A 15,020-nucleotide genomic window follows, 5' to 3' on the forward strand; every position below is an offset into this window, starting at 1 on the left:
GCTGACCCCTCCCCCAACTCAGAGGCAAATTATGAAGCAATGTGAAACGTCATATTCTCCTTTAACTGATCTGGAAGTGTCCTAAGACAACCCTCAGAGACGCCAGTCATGGGTCACTGGCCACTTGGTGATTCTTTTGTATTACATTTTTGAGGTTTATAGGCCTTGAATTATCACCTGTGAAAATAGCACAAAATATTTAATGCGATTGAACTCTTAAACCAAACCAAACCTAAACATCATCATCATCATCATTATCATCATTTTGTTTTTGTTTTGTCTTGTTGAGACAGGGTTTCTCTGTGTAGCCCTGGCTGTCCTAGAACTCACTCTGTAGACAACACTGGTCTTGAATTTAGAGATTGCCTGCCTCTGCTTCCCGAGTGCTGGGGTTAAAGGTGTGCACCACCACCCCCTGACCATATTTTTCATATTTCTTGTGTGATTTTAAGTTAGAGAAATAGACTGGAGGCCACTGGGGAGTGGTCCCAGTTTGTCAGGTGGTCAGGAGAGAGTCAGACTACTTCTGCTGTAACGTGAGGTTCTGTAATCCAAAAGCTTGAGGCTTGGGAACCGTAGTTGATGGTCAGTGTCCTGTCAGAACAGCCGCTGTCACAGGCAGAGCCCACCAGCTCCAGGAAGTTTTCTCTTTTATGTAAATAAGTGAAACAAGGTTAAGTGGTTAAAGAACAACTTGGCCTTTACGTGGAATTATGCAAACTGAGCCTTGGGAAAGCTCAGCGTCATTCTGCTGTCCGCACTACAGGACTGGGCACTGACTGTGTATGTTTGTGTGTGTGTGTGTGTGTGTTTGTGTGTGTGTGTGTGTGTTCATACATGTTTATGTATGCCTGTCTGTGTACATGTGTTTATGTATGCATGTATATGTGTACTTATATATGTACACATATATGATTATGGGTATATTTGTATGGATGTGTGGATGTGTGTGTGCATGTGTGAGTATGTGTATGGATGTGTGTGTATGTGTGTGTGTATGGATATGTGTGTGTGTGTTTGTGTATGGATGTGTGTGAATGTGTGTGTATGGATGTGTATGTGGGGTGTGTGTGTGTAGGGTATGTGTGTGTGTGTGTGTTTGTGTGTTTTGTAGGCTGAGTTCTTTTATGTCTTCACTATCTGTTGAAGTCTGGTGAATTTCTTTTGTAGATTTCTTTTGTAGATCTGTTTAAGGTCTTGGGGATAAGATTTAGGAAGGTTTAGAGAACAAAGAAAGCATGTTCTAGAGCTTTGGCTCTTCCATGGCTGCGGTGGCTGCAATGGTGGCAGCTACCGCAGCAGTGCCTGTGAATTAGGAAATGCAAGGTGTGGATTGCACTAGACGCCCAGAGTCAGAAGCTCATGTTTCAGCTGTGGCAATGATGTGGATGCATCAAGTTTGTAAGCTGGTTGAACTTCCTAGGACTTCCTCCCAGGGTAACCACGCCCCAGGCTACTAGCTGGCACCAAGCAGGCTGAGTAGCCAAGTACCTGCCTCTCACCTCCTGATGCTGACCGCTCCTCCCTGTGGTAGCCTGCCGCTTCCAACATGTTACATGCATTCTGCTGCCGAGAACAGCCCCTCGCCTCCAAGGACCGCTACTGTAGGGACCAGGGAAAGCACTAGGAAACCCACCCACCGCCACTGCCAGCACTGGTCCCAGGGTCAGAGAGTCGGCACTCCAGAGGGTTTCTCAAGCGTGCTGCAAAGGCCTTGGGCAGGTGGCCTGCTTCCTCTTCTCACGCAGCACGAACCCTGTTAGCTACTTCAACGCAAAGTCTGCAGAGTAAAACCAGGCATGGTGGCTTGCACCTTTAATCCCAGCATTAGGAGGCATAGGCAGAGCATCTGTGTTAGTTTAGCAGACAGCCTGGGCTACAGGGACAGCCTGGGCTACAGAGAGAGTGAGGCTTTGTCTTTTAAGAAAGAATTGTAAAGTCTCTGACCAGAGAGAATATGAACACTGTAGACATTAGGCGTTTCCCCTGACGCTGAAGCTGACTGCCCTCCGGGCCAACCATGAAGACTTCCCCCAAGTGATGCGAGTATCTGTTCACAGCCTGCCCTAAGTTTTACTGGCAGTCACAATGAGGACCGTGTTCTTTTCCTAGGATGATCCTGTTCAGAGGGGAAGGCATCTGCTGGGCTCCTCAGCCAGAGATTAGAAGCCTTTACTCTGGCTTTGATTAACGTATTGGATTATTGAAATCCCAGCTAATCCATTGCATCCTGTTTCAAAAGTGACATTTAGTCTTTTTATTTGCACATTATTTAAGGAGTTTCCCTCAGGACAGACTAGATTTTAGCATTCTCGTAGGATCCGCAACAACTTAACATTAGAAAACTATCCAATGCCCAAAATAATTGTAACATATTAAATAAAATGCTGTGTCTTATTGATTATCAAGTGACAAGACACCGCAGATTTAATCCCCAAAGTATTTAGTAGAGTAAGTCAGGAGTTTGAGGCCAGCCTGGGCTGCAGAGTAATAATCTGTCTCAAAATAAGAGTTAATGGGGGAAGTGGTACCTGGTCCACCATCATTTGAGAATAGCTAAGATTTAATTGATTAATGAACCAGAATTTACGTTAGATAAGAGGTGGGTGAGGATGTTCTTTTTATACTCAGTCTGTATAACCTTAGGTGACAGGAGCTGACCAATAGCCGAAATAATAAAATCTAATACTCTAGACACTCCTGGAGAGTGGGATTTCCAACCATCCTTTCCTATCGTGACAGCATTTCTATTAACATACCAAGCCATTTGTCCAGAATTCTAGCACCGGAATAGGCATGACAGTGATGCAAGAAGCAGTTAGAAGCAACTTCTGAGGCACAGCTCTGCTACTTAGTCAGCTACGAACAGATCTGATGGTGATGCTCCAGGCTGCACCATCTGTCTTGGTGCAGGGGGGTGGGGGGGGCAGGATGATACCCTGTTGAAAGCCTTGATTCATTTGTGAGAGTTCCTGTCTGTGCACCACATGCATGCAACACGTGCAGCCGCCAGAAGAGGGCAGCACATCATCTGGAACTGACTTACAGTGGGCTGTGAGCTGCCATTGTGGGTCCTGGGAACTGAACCCAGGTCAGTCCCCACCCCCACCCCTATGAGAAAGAAGCCAGTGCTCTTGGCCACTGAGCCGTCTCTCCAGACCTAACAGGAGTAGTGTTCTTGTTACATAAAGTCTTACTTTACGCTTACGTCACCACATAAACGCCTGTCTGTAAGAGCTGCCGGGGATGACTGGAAGGTCTCAGGCTCCGGCCCACCTGTGCGGACCGGCACGGACCGGCACGGACTGGCATAGAGGTAAAGCTGTTCTGAGCTGCAGCTGCCATTGGAGTTCACCTCCTGAGCACGTCATACGCAGTTCCTCTCTCTGTTACTTAATCTCAGTGACAGCTACAGGGGTGCATTTTGGTTTTGTTTTGTTTCTAATTTCAGTCCTGGCCAGGAATGATGGATGAGCTCTCCGAGTTGAAAGAATTCTATGACCCAGATACAGTGGAGCTGATGAACTGGATTAAGTAAGAGGAACTTTTTCTCTTTTAAGTTTGAATGTCTTTCTAAAGTCAACTGTAGATCTCACTTGTTTGAGAGGAAAGTCGGTTTATTTTCTAATATTTAAGAAACATCCTCCTTAATCAAGCTTTTCTTTAAAACTATGAGTTTGAAAGGAACTCTTCCTTTCAAGAACTGTTCTAACAGGGAGCGGTAGCACACACTTAAAACCCCAGTACCCAGGCAGAGGCAGAGGCCACGAGTTCAAGGCCAGCCTAGGCCACAGAGCGAGACCTGGGCTTTACACAGTAAAAGGATGCACTGCAGCTGCATTCCCTGAAGGAAAGAAGACCGTCGTTTGAAGTAGAAAATGGGATCAGAAAATAGACTCCCCAAAGCAGCAGGAGCAAGGGTAAGGTTTTATTTACCCACTAGGCTTACCCTGCTCTTGCCCAGGACCCAAGCTCAGCCTGCGGCCACACCCGGAGGCTGGCAGCCACCTCTAACTCTAATCTCGGGGCATCCGCCAACTGCGGGCGCCCCAAGCAACTGCATTCACACGGTACCACACACACACACACACACACACAGGCGTGCACAGATTGGAAGGTTACGTCACTCACGGTTCTGCTTTTTGCTGAGTCTGTCTTGAGTATTTTCATCTGAATCCTGCTCAGCTCCTATTGGCTGTGAACACTCACGCACACGAAAGTGTCCGTGTTTCAGAACCGGAGCTCACTGAGGTTTCTTCAGACTCACCTCATTGCCTGAGTTCTTGGCTTACAGAAAATTTCATCTTCTATTGAAAACATTTTTTTCTTAGCTGGACATAGGGGTGCGTGCCTTTAATCCCCACATTTGGAAGGTAGAGGCAGGTGGATGTCTGTGAGTTCAAGACCAGCTTCATCTACAGAAAGACCCTGTCTCAAATTTTTAAAAATTAATTATTAATTAATTAATTAGCAAGTAAGGCATTTTTCTTTTCTAAATTGTTTTAATTATATTTTTATGTGTATGGATGTTTTGTCTGCATGTATGTGGGTGCCCTCAGTGCCCTCAGCAATGGTGAGCTGTCACGTGGGTGCTCAGAGTTGAACCCAGGTCCCCTGGGAGAACAGGTGCTCTTAACCACTGAGTCATCCCAATAGCAGATTTTCACATGCAAAACAACATCAGAATGCCCTGGTGTGATGTGGTTCTTGGTTTGGGAGTGGTTGTTGTTGTTGTTGTTGTTGTTGCTACTGCTATTCTTATTCGTGGTGATGGTGTGGTTTTAGTTTATTTTTTCTTTTGGTTTGATTTTTTTGTTCTTATCTTCTTCATTTCTTCCTTTCTTTCTTTCTGTATGTCTGTCTGTTCTTGCTTTCCTTTTTTCTTCTTTTGCCTAAACACAGTCAGTCGCTTTTCCTTAGCCTCCAGCTCAGGGTGACAGTGGTGAGCTCCAGAGCTTTGTTCGGAGACAGGACAAACTTGTCTACCTGAGCAGCAGGCCACACCCTGGAGAGCAGGCTCTCCTGCTGTACCAGAACAAGTCATCTGTGCGCCACTGGAGAGCCTTGAAGGTGGCATCTGCTGTTCCCACAGCTTTGGACTCAGCAGCAGCCTCAGGGCTGCTGTCAGTAAGCCATGACAGTGCTTACTGACCAGAACCAGTCAGCACTGCCTCAACTTAGGAGACGGCTGCTGCTTGGTAGCTTAGGTCTCCTGAGGACCACGCAAGGGTTTGATAGAGACTTGAATGTCTATGTGCTTTTGTCTCGGTGTCAGACTGGATTTGGCTGGACAGGAGTATAATTTCTGGCATGTTTCTAGTGGGGAACAGCACTTCATCTTTATTTATTAACTTTAAATCATGATGTGTAATATTGGAGTAAACAATGCTTTCAGTATTTATTGTAAATAGGAGAAGGTTATTTATTCATATAAAGAAAAGCTAATTACTTTTGTACTAGCTAATCAATGAGATATTTACAACAGGTGCATCTGAAAGCAAGGCTGACCCTGTCCGTCTATATTTTTTAAAGATTTATTTTGTCTTTGGTACACGCAGGTAGGGATGTGTGCTTGTTGCGGGGAGGAGGGGAGTGCCTACAGAATCTAGAAAAGGCTGTTGGATGCCCTGGAGCTAACGTTCTAGGGTATCGTGAACCCAACATGAATGCTAGGAATTGAGCTCAGGTCTCTGGAAGAGCAGCAGATGCTCTTAGCCACTGAGCCATCTCCAGCCCTGGTCCTCTGTGTTTGTGATCTGATGCTACTGAAGGGAGTTCTGTGGGCCGTGTCATGTAGCCGGTGGACTTCCCCCTGGCTTGCCTGCTGTCCTTAGTCCTTAGCATCTGTCCTCGTGTTCCCTGACTTGCAGAAGTCACTATAGTCCAGATGATTACAGTGGAGCCCAGGTTAGTCTCTGTCTCAGACTCAACATTTAGTTTTTCTAATGTTATTTCTAAAAATAAAAATTTTTAGTTTTTCTCTCAAAAACCTGTGTAAAGCAACATTTCTGGCTCTGGAAAAGTATGGGTGAGCCGCTCTCTGGGGATGAAGAAGGCAGCACCCAGCTGTTCCTCCCTCCTGGTGACCAGCTTCGGTGGAGCTCTGGTAGCCGACAGCTCTCCCTCCTGGGGCTGCCTCTCTGTCGGCCGCTCCTTTAACTGTTAGCTGGTAGGCTTTCTTCTACTTCTACTACTTTCTTTCTTTTTTTTTTTTTCTCAGCAACCGAAAGATTCATATTGTTCTAAAAATATTGGTTCCATTGTCATCTAATCTTGCCTGTTTTCCCTTAAAATTGCTCAAATCGAAGCGATCTTTTTTTTTTTTTTTTTTGTAAAAATAGCTGCTTGGCATGTTTGTAAATTAAGCTTAAGTGATGATGAATGTATGCCAAAGTAGGGTCTATTTAGACACAAAATATGTTTGTTTAAATCAACATTCAAATCAGCTGCGGTCGGCAGGCTTGATTCTCACTGTCAGGGAATACATTTAATATTCTTACTTTTTCAACACTAGAGGTTGGGACTAGGGCTTCATGCACACCAGGCAACACCACTGTGCTGCTGAGTGCTAGCCTCACACCTCTCTCTTACTTCTAATTTTGAGGATTTGAGGAAGGGGCTCACTCAGTTGCCCAGGCTGGCCTTGAACTCACTCTGTAGCCCAGGCTGGCCTTGAACTCACTCTGTAGCCCAGGCGGGCCTTGAACTTGGAGTTTCTTGCCTCAGCCTTCTGGGTAGCCAGACTTAACAGGCCTGGGCCACCGTGTCCCACTTAAATATTCTCGTAACCTCTGATTTCTTGTGTCTGCTTTGGCTCCGTAGTGGAGATTGGTCACAGGGAGTGTGTGCAGCTGGGGTCCAGCAGTCACTGAGGGGCACCCACAGTCCTGCTGTGATGACTGCTCTGTCCTTGGGGCTGTCCCATGCAGTGCTAGGGCAACGAAAGACTCCTGAGCTCAGGGTGTTATCCTTAGGATGACATACAAAAGAATCCAGGGTGACACCCAGTGGTCTTCCGTGCTAGTGTAAGAAGGCTCTGTTATAAAGTGTGGAGAGGGAGGAGGATTCTCCATCAGTCAGCACCCCCAGGCACACTCTCAGCTCTGGGAACCACACACCTGCTCTGGGCTCCTACAGGTGGGCTGAGGACACACTGAAAGTTGCCCTCGCCTTGGTGGGAGACAATGAATGTCGCTTCTTTTCACGGAGCCCAGCGGAGATTTTCTACCGGCTAGAGAAGGACCCGCAGGAACCTACTTCACACTAGTGCTTTGGAGAGGAGCGGCAGTCCTGCGAACACACTGGGAGCCTTTTCACAGCAGACATTGTATGCTTACTGGTACAGCTCAACTGCTTCTGCATGCACACCTGGGACACCAGAGTACACGTGTGAACACTGGGGAGTGCCCCCTCGGGGCAGCAGACGGGCCTCTGTGCCAGCTCTGCTGGGCACCCGTGCTCCTCACTCAACCTCTGGGTTTGTAGGAGCCTCACACGTATGCTCACAACGTGTTCGACATTTAGTTTCCTAATGGAATGGACAGTGACATTTACAAACCAGGCCTGTAACTACTTGGAAGGCAGAGAGTCAGGGAGTTCAACATTCAAGGTGCAAAGTGAGATCAAGGCCAGCCTGAGCCACTTAAAAGGCCCAAGCCGGTACTCTCAGCATGTGGAGCGAACCCAGGGACAGGGACTGTCCAAGGTCACCCTCAGCCACACAGCAGAGTTGGAGGTCAGCCAGGGATGCGTGAGACCTCGTCTCAGCCAAGCAACAGGCAAGCGGGTCTTGTCTTTTTCTCCCTCCTTCTTCTCTCCCTCCCTTCCAGATGGGGTCTTTCTCGGTAGCCCTGGCCTTGTGCCGCAGTGCTCAGGAGATTTTAATTACCTACATTTATATAAAGGCGTGTTAGCTCACAAGGACCTTTTGTGGAGGCCAGCTCCCTGGATATGTAGCGCCAGCAGCCTCCCAGGGCCTTTTCAAGAGCTGGGGGGGGGGGGGGGGCGCCATCTCTGCTCAGGAGCGCCCTGAGGGGGCCCTCACCATCTCTGCTCAGGAGCACCCTGGGGGGGGGGGGGTGGGCTCTCGCCATCTCTGCTCAGGAGCGCCTGGCTGCCTGCTGCCCAACGTGTGTTTGATTGCAGTGTGCCTTACCTGCTGACACTTTCCTGGCTGCGGAGATCACTCCTGGGTCTCTCTGCTTCTTGTGCCAAAGCCAGGCAGTTCCTTAAAGGCTTTGGGTGAAACTAGAAAGTACGTTTGCTTCAGCAAGGCTGACTCTAGCAGCTGCCCGGCCAGATCACGCATACCTTGTGCCAGTCTATCCTGGAATAAAATGTAGCCTGGAAATTCTCTTAGGCGATTGATGGAGATCTGTGGATGGGAATATTCTGAGGGATGGCCTTTTATTTCTTTGCCTGTAGGAGATTTTCACTAGAAGTACCCTCTTTGCAGTCTAAAAGCCTGCCACATTTAGAATGGTCTCAGCACAACTGAAAAGCACACACTGAATTTCTTTTGCTTTGATTCCAAGTAGAAAGAATTGTGTGTTTTAAAGATGATGTTCTCTAAGTTCAGACTTTAAGTCTGGTCCAGGATTAGTGTTGAGTGAACCTCTTACTTATTAAATGTGTATGAGTGTTTGCCTGCCGATAGATAGATAGATAGATAGATAGATAGATAGATAGATAGGTAGATAGATAGATAAAGTGAGTGTGCACCTGTGTGCAGTATCTTCAGAAGGCAGAAGGGGGCATCAGATCCCCAGAACTGTAGTTACAGACGTGTGCTCCCATGTGGTTGCTGGGAATTGAACCAGAATCCTCTGGAAGTGCAGCTAGTGCTTTTAACCACTCTAGACCCCTACCCAGACCTTTTCTATTTAATGAACCATTTCTCCTATCTTCATAATTTTATAAGATTTTTGAAGTGCTCATTTTGTAAGTCTGCCCACTAGCACAGTAGTAATTTATATGTTGAAGCTTGGCAGTTCAAGACGAAATGAAACTGGTGCTGCCTCTGCCTCCTGCTCTGCCATGCGTGGAAACCAGGCTCCTCCTCCTGTGTATTCCAAACCTGTGTCACGCAGAAGATAGTCGCTGTGGACTGATTGCAGTGGGACGGTTTATAACACTGAGAGGCTCCGAGGGGACTGAAGACCAGCCTTTCGTTCCTATGTAGTCCTTTAGCAATGGTGATACAGTCTAAAATTTAGACTCTAAATGTAGAATAGGAAAATAGATCCGGTCCAGGATTCCCGTTAAGTGAGCATTAATTGAATTAAACCGAATTTCCCCAAGTTCTTACCCTAAGGAATTCTCTACCTACCCATGCCTTTATTTAAACCCTCCTGTGCCTTCCTAACCCTGCCACTCCTCTGACCATGCAGGACCAGTGTCAGACATCCCTGTAAATGTCAAACCCAGGGGACATCGCAAACGTCTCTCTACTTGGTGTTCTGGATCAGCTTGTTAGAATACTGACAGGCCCATGAAGCCGGCCAAACTCATGCTAAACTTTTTCTCTGTTGGAAGGCAGATTTTAGACTTCAGTGAGGGCGAGGGAGGTGCAGACGTGTCTGTCAGTCCTTCTTCACTCATTGTAATTCCATCCGCTTTGCTCCTCGCCCAAGAAGCCTTATTGGAACGCAGCAGTAGATGGATGTCATCGTTAGAGAGAAACCTCGAATTTTCTAAAAGTAACTTAGCTGTAAGTGTCATCACTCGAAGCCTGGTGTGTCTTGCCCCCAGACACCCATAGGCCTTTGCTGGCCTGCATCCAAGCTGTATTCTTAGCGTTCAGTTGGAATGCAGATAGGAATGTGAAGAGGCTCGCCCTGAGCCTCAGCAGCAGAGCGGCCTGCTCCAGCTCTCTTTTTAAATTTCAAATAGCCTTCATGATTACCTCCATCTCTCATTTTAGCACAGATCAGCAAAACCTCTTACTTCTTCTCTTCTTAGTTTTTTGGTTTGTTTTTGAGAAAAGGTCTTACTATGTAGTGATGACTGGCCAAGAACTGGCTATTTGAACCAGACTGGCCTCGAACTCATAGACAGCCACCTGCCTACCTGTCTCCAGAGTGCTGGGATTAAAGGAGTGTGTACAGCCATGCCAGACACACACACACACACACACACACACACACACCACTGTTTCTTAACTCAAAAATAAGCATGCCTTGGGATATTTCAAGTGAACATCCGGAAAGGCCCCTGTGGGTGGGCAGAGGAGTCCCCAGCTACAGCTCCCCACTTCCCCAGATAGAGGGGAAGTAAGTCAGCTACTAAGGCTCTGAATTTGGCCAACATGTCTGTCAGCCCCATGGCTCAAGAAGCTGAAACAGCGGGATGCTGATTTTGAGGCTAGCCTGGGCTATATGGCAAGACTTAGTGTGAAACTTTAAAAGCGGAAGAAAAGATCCTTCTCTCCAAGGCTGAGGGAGGGACATTCCTTCACGCGGCATCTCTTCCTGTGTTCAGCCCACTAGGAAGCGGAGGTCCGAGCTTGGTGCTCATCGGGAAACAAGTTCATGGGAGGATGAGACTTAGGCTTTGGCTTTATATATTGTTTATCAGGAAACAGAAGAATGTTTCCCTGTCAGAAACAATGTACATCCTCTCTTAGTAATGGACTACTATGTAGATGTGTCTTCCCCACCTCTGTGTTAATGATAACAGGGTTTTTTTCCTTTTAATGTCATTTAAAGTCATATTAAATTTTATTGTTTATGTAATTTTGCTGCTTTAACCCCATGATATTGAGTCATGATCAACTGCATTTTGCTGACTCACTTATTTTATTTTTTTACTTTTTTGTGTATGAGTTTCCGCATGTGTATTTGCGTGTGTGTGTGTGTGCGCGCGTGCGTGTATATGTGTATGCACGGTACGCATATATGTATCATGCATGCATTACCTGAGGAACCATAGCAGGGAACTGAGCCTAGGCACCCCCAAGAGCACCAGTATCCTGTAACCACTGAGCCCTCTCCAGACACTTCTCCTTCCTTGCCTTTACTCTCCGCCGCCCTTTAGATCAACAGCAACTGCAGCCACTGAGATCTTCGTTAGACTCCGCCCCTCTGGGCAGCCGCAGAAGATGATGGTACAGAGATGCTAGGCACGGGAGCTAGCTAGCCCCTGCTTCCTGAAACAGTCCATCCTAAAGGCTAAGCCGTCACCTCGGACAGCTGAGTGCTCCCCAGCCTCAGTTCTAGTGAACAGACAGGAAGTGGGCTGAAGCTGAGGCAGGAAGACCTTGATTTCGATTTTGACTCAAGCCTGGGCTACATACCATGAGAATGTGTCAAGTAAATGATTAAAGTGCACAAAAAACACCTTGGATGTCAATCAGTTCTGCTTATCTGTGTGACGCCCCCTCAGAGCTGAGCGATTCTGAGGGGGAGGTGTCTATTTAGGACTCTGAGTGTTGGGTTAATTCACACTCTGAAACTTTGTAGCGCCAACACCCCGAGGAAGGCCGTGTTTGCTGGAAGCATGCAGCTGCTGGCTGGAGTCAAGCTGTGCACAGGACGGACCCTAACCAACCACCCGCACTACGAAGATAAGAGTCTGAGGGAGCGGACGCAGGCGGTAAGGCCGTCTTCGTCCCCTGTGCTGCAGTATGGGCAGAGGGCAGGTCTCCGGTGCCATGAGAAGGGGCAGAGCACAAGGGGCTGGGGCTGGCAACTCCTGACTGCCTTTTAAGGGCTGGGTACAAGCACATGTTCCTCTTAGGTAGGAAAAGGGCTGAGGGGATAAACATCCCAGATTGGTGGGAGGCAGTGTTTAGGCCAAAGCCCTTGGAGCCCGTGATTTGGGAAGGAAAGGAACGGAAGTGGAGACATACGGATTGGATCTTATCTCATGAATCAGCCCTGGGCTGTTCTGGTAAGGCAGGGTGCTGTTGGGGTGTTTGCCGTTGCTCTTTGTTTAAATAGATAATACAGTCACAGAGTTCAAAGTTCAGGCACACAGAAGGGGATGGCCTGAAACATGGTCACCCCATCCCTTACCCTAACTCCCCTGCACCTCCCAGGAGGCAAACAGCATGTCTGTCTGTCTGCATGTGTCTGCGTGTGCATATGTGCACTTGATGCGGTGCCCACAGAGGCCAGAAGAGAGCACCAGCTCCCCACCGGAGCTGAAGTTAGAAACATTCATGGGCCTCCTGATGTAAGTGCGGGAACTGAACTCGGGTCCTTGAACTGCAAAAATAGGAAGTACGTGCACTTAACCACTGAGCCGTCTCCCCAGCCCCATCTGAGTCTTCTTACAAAGAACTCTCGTGGTCCACCTTCCTTTTCCTTGACACTATATTCTAGAGCTAACTATTCTGGTGCAGTCGCACTATCTATGGAAGGTCCTCAGATGAAGGCAAGCAAGGCTAGGAAGCCACACCCCCAGCCCCCCACCCCCTCGTGACCATTTGGAAAACTACAAATACTTTCCATGGGTGTGCTGGGTTTTCTTCAGTCATTTAGGCCACTTATGTCACACGTGGAGTGGCCAAGGGAGTAACCCTGTGTATATCCTTTCTGTACAGCAGTCTACAGAAGTGTGTGAGTCTAAGATAGGCTTTATCAAGGCACCTTCTGAACGGGTCATTTCAGTCTGCCCCCCAGACAGACAGGAGTGCAGGAAGGTGCGTGCTGTCCCCAGACCTTATCAACGAGGATTCAGTGCTCACTTTTTTTTTTTTTTTTGATTCAGGGTCTCACTTTGTAGCCCAGGCTAGCCTCACACTTGTGATCCTACTGCCTCAGCCTTCTGAGTGCTGGGATTGCAGCCCTGTCTTGATGTGCTCATGCTAATCACTACTTTTCTTTTTGACCTAATTTGTAATTATGTGTAAATGGAGTACTTTGAGGATTTGCTGGTTGTGCAGATATGTACAGATGATCACAGAGACATCAGATCCCCTAGACCTAGAGTTACAGGCAGTTGTGAACCACCCAGCATGGGTGCTAGGAACTGAACCTGAGTCCTTCCCAAGAACAGTGTGTGCTCTGAGCCTGCTGGCTAGCCCCTGCTTCGTAAGCTGTTAGTTCAAGAGCTAAGAAGGTTTCGCATGGCTCAGGTGTTAGCAGATAGCCCCGTGTTTGGTATGAGGATGGGCTAGCTCTACCTAGCCTACAGAGCTGCAGAAAGACAGCTGTGTGCCACCCTCCCTCAGAGGCACTGGGTATAAAGCCCCAAAACCTGAGGTCCCAAGGTCACCAGTGAGTCTTCAGTCAGGACTCAGCCTTCTTAAGAATGCCTCAGCCGAGGCCACCACCACATGGCTGGCCTCAGCAGGTGATAAAAACAGGTCCCCGTCCCATCTCACCTGTCCCCATCAGGCCCTCACACAGCCAGGTGTCAGGAATCCCAACCTGGTGCTGTGCTTCAAGCTAACTCTTCCCAGAAGTGTTTGCTCAGGGCACACTGTGGTGGACTTGAAGAGGGGATAAGGCGGCTGGGACAGATTCCCAGGGAAATTCCCCAGGGAAAGCGTAGAGGTAGAGGGTGCACTGCTGGTCTCCTGAGCTTGCAGGATACAATGTAACAGCCAGAAAACAACAGGGGCTGCGCCAACCCAGGCCAGCAGCCCTTCCCCGCTTGCTATTGTGGGAAGCTAGGCCTCCTCCCTTAGATATGCATGTACCCAGACGGAACCCGACCTGCTTGCTTGTCTGGTAGACTCAGCCATGTTCAATAATTCTTAGAATTGTAAAATCACTCACTATGAATCCAGGTCTTTTTGGCGTCTAAGCTAGTTATGTTCAATTCTCCACACATATATCCCCCAACTCCAGATGGATTGGCAGGACGAGAGTGGCCTGGCCAGCAAGGGGATTTGAGTGTCAGGTCTTAGCATCACCCCCTAGGGATGGTCCCTCTCTTCCTCCACTGCCCCCCACCCCCCCACCCCACCCCACCCCACCCCCATGCAGTTGAGGGCTGTATGCACTGTTCCATTTTTATCTCATTTTGCAGGTTTATCAGATATATGCAAAGAGGCCCCCAGAGGAAGTGCACGCACTCCTGCGGTCCTTTGGTGCTGACTTTGTGATCCTGGAAGACAGCATCTGCTATGAACGCAGGCACCACAGGGGCTGCCGGCTGCGGGATTTGCTGGACGTCGCCAACGGACATGTGAGCATGTTGCTTCTTCCTTTGGGGGAGCCTTCAGAGAGGGTGGATGTCCAGCGTGGATCCCAAGTGATTCCCACCACTTTGTACCATATGTGTGAATGACATGACGAGTCAGACATTTGGAGAGGTCCAGCTCTTTGACAATGGGGGCTGGGCTAGGGGACAGGAAAGCTCTAGATTCCCAGTTTGACTCAGGTAGAGCACCTCTGCCTTTGGCGGGTTTGCAAGATAGACATTGCATAAAGTTTATTTGTAAAGGGTATTTTTCTGCATCACACAACATATCTGCCCATAAACACTGCTCCAGGGCTTCCATCCTGTCGGCACATCTCCAAGTGCCAGGCCGTGGCCCACACATCCTGCTTCCTCTTGTCCGCCATCCACACCAGCCTCAGGAGAGCTGAGCTTGCCCTCCACAGCAGAACAAACTGCATCTCCTCCCTTGGAGCTGAGCCAGCTCACAGGAAACAGGGTCTTTGTCCCTTTTGGGCTGTGGTGTAACTGATAGAGTGGAGACCAGGCTAAATCCTAAAGCACACGGAAGGTGCAGGACTCGGGTCAGGACTTTGCCAAGGAAAGCAGTGAGTGTCTTGAACCCAGAGAATGAGCAGAACACACGCATGTGAGCCGGTGTGTTACTTTTCCTCCCTTAACCTCTGAGTTGGAGAATTTTCTCTAGTTGTAGTTCTCTGTGTTTAATGTTTGTGGACGGGACAAGGCAGTATGACTCCCAGAACAGGGTGACTGGGTTAGCTTTTTAATGCTGTGACAAACACCATTAAAAGCAACCTGGAGAAGTAAGAATTTATTTCATTTCACAACTCGCAGTCTATCATGAAGGGAAGTCAGAGGCTGTGGAAGAACACTGCGCACTGGCTTGCTCT

The 15,020-nt window shown here is 48.2% G+C and overlaps 1 protein-coding gene across 2 annotated transcripts in view; it reads left to right on the plus strand.

The window, feature by feature from the left end:
• Dpy19l3 (dpy-19 like C-mannosyltransferase 3) overlaps positions 1-15,020 on the plus strand; it is a 69,283-nt gene that overhangs the window by 50,309 nt on the left and 3,954 nt on the right. For both annotated transcript variants that reach the window (XM_052165377.1, XM_052165386.1), the window contains exons 16-18: positions 3,452-3,534; positions 11,460-11,592; positions 13,978-14,136. In XM_052165377.1, coding sequence (XP_052021337.1) covers positions 3,452-3,534; positions 11,460-11,592; positions 13,978-14,136 — 375 coding nt within the window. The remainder of the gene's footprint in view (positions 1-3,451; positions 3,535-11,459; positions 11,593-13,977; positions 14,137-15,020) is intronic.

Source organism: Apodemus sylvaticus, chromosome 1, assembly GCF_947179515.1.
Source record: "Apodemus sylvaticus chromosome 1, mApoSyl1.1, whole genome shotgun sequence".
NCBI classification, from domain to species: Eukaryota; Metazoa; Chordata; class Mammalia; order Rodentia; family Muridae; genus Apodemus; species Apodemus sylvaticus.